Source organism: Gekko japonicus, unplaced genomic scaffold (genome assembly GCF_001447785.1).
Source record: "Gekko japonicus isolate JY-2015 unplaced genomic scaffold, Gekko_japonicus_V1.1 scaffold142, whole genome shotgun sequence".
In the NCBI taxonomy this organism is placed as follows: Eukaryota; Metazoa; Chordata; class Lepidosauria; order Squamata; family Gekkonidae; genus Gekko; species Gekko japonicus.
The window spans coordinates 795,713-803,651 of record NW_015174848.1 but is presented as its reverse complement, the minus strand read 5'-3'; the positions used below and the strand labels follow the sequence as shown (position 1 = coordinate 803,651).

Here is a 7,939-nt window from a genome sequence, read left to right as displayed (position 1 = left end):
GCCAATGTTGGATCAGGCCAAAGGCCCATCCAGTCCAACACTCTGTATCCCACAGTGGCCAGAAATACCAGTGCCATCAGGAGGTCCACCAGTGGGGCCAGGACATTAGAAGCCCTCCCACTGTTGACCCCCCCCCCCAAGCACCAAGATGACAGAGCATCACTTGCCCCAGAGTCCCCATCTATACCTTGTGGCTAATGGTGGACCTCTGCTCCATATGCTTATCTAATTCCCTTTTGAAGCCGTCCATGCTTGTAGCCGCCACCACTTCCTGTGGCAGTGAATTCCAAGTGTTAATCACTCTTTGGGTGAAGAAGGACTTCCTTTTATCTGTTCTAACCCGACCGCTCAGCAATTTCATGGAATGCCCACGAGTTCTTGTATTGTGAGAAAGGGAGAAAAGGACCTCTTTCTCTACCTGCTCTATCCCATGAATAATCTTGTCAACCTCAATCGCGTCACAATTTTTCAAGAGCTGTCCTTGAAAAAGAGCCGTTTCTGTCAAGAGCTCTCTCAGCCCCACCTACCTCGCAGGCAGTGCTCCCTCTAAGCTGAATCAGTGTGAGCTAGCTCACAGTTTTTTAGCCTCCGGCTCACGCTTTTTTGTCTTCGCTCAGGAAGGGATGGCTCCAGAACAAACTAATTTATGCAGTTGCCAAATAGCTCGCTCACAACTTCAATGCTAGTAGCTCACCAAGTAGAATTCTTGCTCACAACACCCCGCAGCTTAGAGGGAGCATTGCTCACAGGGTGTCTGTTGTGGGGAGGGGAAGGGAAAGGAGTTTGTAAGCCGCTCTGAGACTCCTTTGGGTAGTGAAGGGCGGGGTATGAATCTAATCTCTTCTTCTTCTTCTTCTCCACTGTCTCCACCATATCCACCACATCACTGGCTCTTAGAGGGGCCAGTCACCTGTGCTGAGTGGGTGGGCGAGGAATGAGATCATTTGTATAATGTTCCAAACTTCCAATGAGGAAGAGGAGGACGAAGAGGAGGAGGAGGAGGAAGAAGAGTTCCATTTATACCCCGCCCTTCCCTCATGGTCTCAGAGCACCTTACAATCGCCTCCCCTTCCCCCTCCCCACAACGAACACCCTGGGAGGTAGGTCGGGCTGAGAGAGCTCTTTCGAGAACTGCTCCTGAGAGAACAGCTCTGAGAGAGCTTGTGACTGTCCGAAGGTCACCCAGCTGGCTGCATGTAAAGGAGTGGGGAATCGACCCCCGTTCTCCAGATTGGAGTCCGCCGCTCTTAACCACGACACCATGTTGGGACAGAAGGATCATATCCAATGTTCCCTCTAAGCTGTGGAGTCTTGTGAGCAAAAAGCTGTGAGCGAGCGATTTGACTGCTGCATGCCTTAGCTTGCTCTGGAGCCCTCCTTCCTGAGCTAAGATAAAAATGTGTGAGCCAGAAGCTAAAAAGCTGTGAGCTAGCTCACACTAACTCAGCTTAGAGGGAACACTGCCTGTGAGGTGTCCATTGGAATCATGGTAGCTGTCAAGACTTTTCCTGGTACACGCCAAAGTGTTTTGAAAAAGTGGGTGGAGCCAGGTGAGGCTGTCGCCCAGCTAGGCTTCTCATTGGCTGCACACTTTTTTTTTTAAAAAAATGTTGCTTTGGCAACAGCCGCCACCGCAACACAAGGATCTTCACTACGGGACAGGAGGCGATCCGTGGCGGCCATTTTGTGGTGGCCATTTTGTGGCGGCCATTTTGTGGCGGCCATTTTGTGTGTGAGACCTGTGTCAGAAACCCGAAGGAAGATCAGGCTGGTCGGGCAACGTGGGGGGGGGGCTTCTAGGACCCCCACATTGGTCCACTGCATCAAGGAACCCCCCTTCCCCTTGGAGTATGGCGCATCTGTCGGCCAAGGTGTGAGAATGAAAGATCTCCTCCTGGAGGCAGCTGCCCTCCGTGAAGGAATCCGTTTTCGTCAGCAACCTGCAGTCTGCAGACGCCCATCCCCCCGGGGGTACCTTTCCTTGATGATCTTCCCCCTTCGGACCCTCACCTTCCCACTCATATTCATGTCCGTTCTCAGAGCCCTCCTGCAGTTCGCTGTCGGACGGTGTCTCGAGCTCGTCGACGTCGATGTCCAGGCTGCCGTCCGGCGTGTGCAGCGGGATTTCGCCGGACTTGACGGAGCCCTCGCCGAGATCGGGGGCGGGGAGGCGTTTCTTCATCCGCCGGCGGCCGCACAGCTCCAGGGTGTTGGGGGCAACGGCTGTGAAGGAGACAGAGGGTGTGGGGGGGAGTACAAGGTGAGGACTGGTTCTCTGCCACTGACTCTCCATCATATCCTTGGGTGAGACCCCTCATCTTTGCCATATGCTTCCCTCACAAGAAGTTCAGAAGAGCTCTAGGACAGGCCAAATAAGGACATCAGAAGAGCCCTGCTGGATCAGACCACTGAGGGTCCACCTAGTCCAGCCTCTGGTCTCACACAGGGGCCAGCCAGTTCCTCTGGAGGGCCAACAACAGGGCAGAGAGGCTGAGGCCTTCCCCTGAGAAGAACATCAGAAGAGCCTTGCTGGGTCAGACCAGGGAGGGTCCATCTAGTCCAGCCTCCTGTCTCACACAGTGGCCAACCAGTTCCTCTGGAGGGCCAACAACAGGGCAGAGAGGCCGAGGCCTTCCCCTGAGAAGAACCTCAGAAGAGCCCTGCTGGATCAGACCAGTGAGGGTCCACCTAGTCCAGCCTCTGGTCTCACACAGTGGCCAACCAGTTCCTCTGGAGGGCCAACAACAGGGCAGAGAGGCCGAGGCCTTCCCCTGAGAAGAACATCAGAAGAGCCCTGCTGGATCAAACCAGTGAGGGTCCACCTAGTCCAGCCTCTGGTCTCACACAGTGGCCAACCAGTTCCTCTGGAGGGCCAACAACAGGGCAGAGAGACCGAGGCCTTCCCCTGAGAAGAACATCAGAAGAGCCCTGCTGGATCAAACCAGTGAAGGTCCCTCTAGTTCAGCTTCCTGTCTCACGCAGGGGCCAACCAGTTCCTCTGGAGGGCCAACAACAGGGCAGAGAGGCCGAGGCCTTCCCCTGATAAGGACATTGGAAGAGCCCTGCTGGGTCAGACCAGGGAGGGTCCAGTCCAGCCTCCCGTCTCACACAGTGGCCAACCAGCTCCTGTGGAAAGCCAACATACAGGGCATATTTTGATGTTACTTAAATGTGAGGAGGGGGAAGAGAGTTGGATTTTATAGCCCACTTTTCTCTACCCTTAGGAGTTCCAAAGTGGCTTGCAATCGCCTTTCCCTTCCTCTCTCCACAACAGGCACCTTGCGTGTGTGGGGCTGAGAGAGTTCTGGGAGAACTGCTCTTGAGAGAACAGCTCTGAGAGAACTGTGACTGGCCCAAGGTCGCCCAGCAGGCTCCACATGAAGGGCGGATTGGGGAATCAAACACGGTTCTCCAGATGAGACTCCACCCCCTCTTAACCACTATACCACGCTGCCGTGTACATAATCCACACACATTTTTGCACAGCCTTATAGGAGATATAATCCCATCCCCATGAATCATTTAAGGGGAGCGGTGGCACAGGGGATTTATCCTCTGGTTAATACATCTGAGCTGAACAGAATGGCTGTCAGTTCTAGCCCCGTGCTGGTGTGAGCTACCAGCCTTGTCCCCAGCTCGCCGTCTAACCAGTGGTTCAAAAGCTTCGGCAAGTAGAGAAAATGGGTACCACTCCTTAGAGAGGGTGGGCACACTAAACTCCCCGGTGGGGGAGGTGTTAGCCGGTGAATGGAAGGTCCGCGTGTAAGTTCAAAAGCCGAGAGAGATCTACGCAGCATCAAAAGAAGCCTGCCATGGGCTATTCTGGCCAGACGGTGGCAGTGCTGCGCTGCAACTGAGAAAAATGCTGATGACATCAAGCGACGCCGAGTGAGAATGCTGCTGGAACACGTCTGAAGCTTACAGCTGATCAAACTCCCTGTCGACTGCGAAATGTATGTGATTTAAGAAGTGTTGTCCTCCCTTACCCCTATCATTGTTAGTCTCGTGTGAATACATGAGTAACTGTAAATCACTCAGAGCCGGCAGCTCTGCAAGGATTGAGCGATCAATAAATTGAAAGATTATAAAAAGATTTTTTATTATTATATCATCCAACAAAACCATTCACAAGCCAGGGCAGACTGCGTTCCGCCTCCGATGCAGTTTCAAAAGCCCCTGCCAGGGAAGGAAACGAACTTCCACGTCTGGCGCATGGCTGTTGCACAGGGTAGGTTCACCCCAGATCTTAATTACGTCTTGTGCCGGCGTTTGGTGTGGTGTGAGCATGCCTGTCATGTTGCTGCGTGCATGGAACTCCAGGAGTTGCCTTCCTCAATTGGACCAAGGGTCCTGCAACTCCAGAATCCTGTCTCCCACATCATCAATCAGATGCCTCTGGTATTTAGAGGTAATCTGCCTCTATACATGGAGGCTCTGTTGAGCCCACCACGCAAGGTAGATAAGAATCTCTGCCTCTGGGAATCCCCTGGCCGTGTCCCAAAAATGGTCAGCATTCTGTGTGAGACAGGATGCTGAACTGACCACTGGTCTGATCCGGCAGGGCTCTTCTTAGGCTATTATGAAGGCCTCGGCCGCTCTGCCCTGCAGGGCCACTGTGTGAGGGAGGATGCTGGACTCGATGGACCCTCACTGGTCTGATCAAACAAGGCTCTTCTTGGGTTCTTAGGGAGACCTTGTCCTCAATGCCCTGTTGTTGGCTCTCCAGAGAAACTGGCTGGCCATTGCGTGAGACAGGATGCAGGACTGGATGGACCCTCACTGGGCTGATCCAGCAGGGCTCTTCTGGTGTTCTTCTCAGGGGAAGGCCTCGGCCTCTCTGCTCTGTTGTTGGCCCTCCAGAGGAACGGGTTGGCCCCTGTGTGAGACAGGAGGCTGGACTAGATGGACCCTCGCTGGTCGGATCCAGCAGGGCTCTTCTGGTGTTCTTCTCAGGGGAAGGCCTCGGCCTCTCTGCTCTGTTGTTGGCCCTCCAGAGGAACGGGTTGGCCCCTGTGTGAGACAGGAGGCTGGACTAGATGGACCCTCGCTGGTCGGATCCAGCAGGGCTCTTCTGGTGTTCTTCTCAGGGGAAGGCCTCGGCCTCTCTGCTCTGTTGTTGGCCCTCCAGAGGAACGGGTTGGCCCCTGTGTGAGACAGGAGGCTGGACTAGATGGACCCTCGCTGGTCGGATCCAGCAGGGCTCTTCTGATGTTACATAAGAACACAAGAGAAGCCGTGTTGGACCCATGCATTGTGGCATTGTGAGCTTTGGATAAGTGCAGCAAGCTAGCACTTCCCCCCCCCTGGTTTCTACATAAAGTATATCTTGTTGTATTGTATTTGTAATTCAGTTCCAGGACAAATAATTTGCCTGAAGAAGAATTTCTCGAAACATGCAACTTTTGCCTGGGAGGCGTGTTGCATCGACGCTTGTGGCATCTCTTTTCGGAAAGCAAAACAGCCTGCAGCATTGGCATTGACGACGGCGGCGTCTCTTATCTGAAAGCAAGATATTCTACAGCACTGAATCCTGTCTGTATGTTTGTCTCTGTCGCGGTGGACTTTTCTACCAGACATGTATTGTTCTTTAGGGGTTTTGTTATCAATGTACTATAATTAATAAGATACACTAGGGTCTTTATTGTCTATTTATTTATTTTAATTATTTATTTTATTTATTAATCAGATTTATACCCCGCCCTCCCCCGTAGGGCTTAGTATATGAGTTAAACGGATATATGAAGGCACAGTAGCGTATCAGAATTGTGCGTTTTGTTTGAACACGGTGTTTCCCCACGTTTATTCAACCTGGCCGTGTTTCCCGTGTGTTTGTTGCCTTACCTGGAGGTTGGCAACCCCTGCACCAGCCCATTAGCCGGTGCTGCACTCTGGCAGGCCGACGGTCTCCACAAAATGTCCGGTGGCTCAAGGCCGGAGGAGAAGCTCCCACGGGCCGGATGTGTGTCGCCTCTGGGCCATAACACGGTGAGGAATTTCAGACAGACGATATAATCCGGAAGAGGAACAGTTCCCAAACGGTTTCTGGTCTGTCATTTCAGACAGAACCGTTTTAGAACTGGTTCCCTACCGGAATATATTTGTAATTTCAGACACAAACGCTTCTGTCCCGTTTAGGAAACAGGGCTGAAGCGTTTTACCTGTCAACCGCTTACAAGTAGTCTTCAGTTTCTTCTCCCGGTTCCGATGTGCTTTTTCCCGCCGTTTTTCACCCGCGCGGGCGATCTCCAGCTTTTTTTTAAACGTTTGCTTTATAGCGTTATAGCGCTATAACGCAACAGCGTTATATCAATCCTATTGGAATGCCTGGAGTGTTTTGTTATAGTGCTATAGCGCTATAAAGCGAACGTTAAAAAAAAAAAAGCCGGAGAAAGCGGGAAAAAGCAGTGCAGTCTAAAATGGCAAACCGCTTCAGATCCAGCTCTTTACCGGAAGGGGAAAGCCATGTGTGAAATGACAGCCCTATACCAATTTACTCCATGAGGGATCAAAAATGGCTTCAAAATGGGTTAAAAAGGGTAATGTGAAATTCCTCACCATCTCCCCCAGGGAAGGAGACGGGACCGGAAGGAGTTCAGGTCTAGCAATTCTCGTCCACAGCAATCATTAAAAATAAATCTCCAACATCTTCCCCAAAGGGCAGTGATTTACCAGGGATCGGGGCCAGAACAGAAGCGACCGAGCCTGGTGAACAAGAGCCGGAGGGGAATTCTGCACAAACGACGGGAATGCCGGAAATGAGAGCGCGTCTAGTGGAGGCGATGCGGCTGGAAGGTGAGCGCAGAAAGTCCTCCTGGCGGATCGGGCCTCTCGCGAACCGAGCCCAGAAACGTTCCCGCCAACCCCTGGTGAAGCACCAGCCCATTGCCACCACCTGCCGCTGTTAGGTTGCCAGCCTCCAGGTGGGGCCTGGAGATCTCCTGGAATCACAACTGCTCTCCAGGCGACAGGGGCCAGTCCCCCCTGGAGGAAGTGGCGGCTTTGGAAACTCCCTTCCAGCCCCAAACTTTGCCTTGCCTAGGTTCCATCCCCCCCCGCCCCAGATCTCCAGGAATTTCCAACATGGAGTTGGCAACCTTCAGCGGCCACCTCCTGGGCCTTACCTGGGCTGAGGTCTAAGCTGCAGTCTTCAAAGTCCTCTTCGGAGACCTCTTCCGGAAGGGGCCTGGGAGAAAGCAGAGAGGAGTGAAAGAGCGACAGCACCCGGCTCCTCATAGAGTCGGAAGGGACCTCCACCGTCATCTAGTCCGACTGCCTGCACAATGCAGGGAATTCACAAATATTCTTGAGTGAGACCCCTCATCTTTACCATGTGCTTCCCTCACAAGAAGTTCAGAAGAGCCCTGGGTCAGGCCAAAGAAGAACTTCAGAAGAGCCCTGCTGGGTCAGACCAGGGAGGGTCCATCCAGTCCAACCTCCTGTCTCACACTGTGGCCAACCAGTTCCTCTGGAGGGCCAACAACAGAGCAGAGAGGCCGAGGCCTTCCCCTGAGAAGAACCTCAGAAGAGCCCTGCTGGGTCAGACCAGTGAGGGTCCATCTAGTCCAGCCTCCTGTCTCACACAGGGGCCAACCAGTTCCTCTGGAGGGCCAACAACAGGGCAAAGAGGCCAAGGCCTTCCCCTGAGAAGAACATCAGAAGAGCCCTGCTGGGTCAGACCAGTGAGGGTCCATCTAGTCCAGCCTCCTGTCTCACACAGGGGCCAACCAGTTCCTTTGGAGGTCCAACAACAGGGCAGAGAGGCCAAGGCCTTCCCCTGAGAAGAACATCAGGAGAGCCCTGCTGGATCAGACCAGTGAGGGTCCATCTAGTCCAGCATCCCATCTCACACAGTGGCCAACCAGTTCCTCTGGAGAAGAAGAGACTGGATTTATACCCCACCCTTCAGTCGGAGTCTCAGAGAGGCTTACAATCTCTTTTC

The 7,939-nt window shown here is 53.2% G+C and overlaps 1 protein-coding gene across 1 annotated transcript in view; it reads right to left on the bottom strand.

The window, feature by feature from the left end:
- BNIPL (BCL2/adenovirus E1B 19kD interacting protein like) overlaps nucleotides 1-7,939 on the bottom strand; it is a 27,252-nt gene that overhangs the window by 7,294 nt on the left and 12,019 nt on the right. The window contains exons 3-4 of the mRNA XM_015424494.1: nucleotides 7,122-7,183; nucleotides 2,011-2,223 (exon numbers count right to left, since the gene is read on the bottom strand). Coding sequence (XP_015279980.1) covers nucleotides 2,011-2,223; nucleotides 7,122-7,183 — 275 coding nt within the window. The remainder of the gene's footprint in view (nucleotides 1-2,010; nucleotides 2,224-7,121; nucleotides 7,184-7,939) is intronic.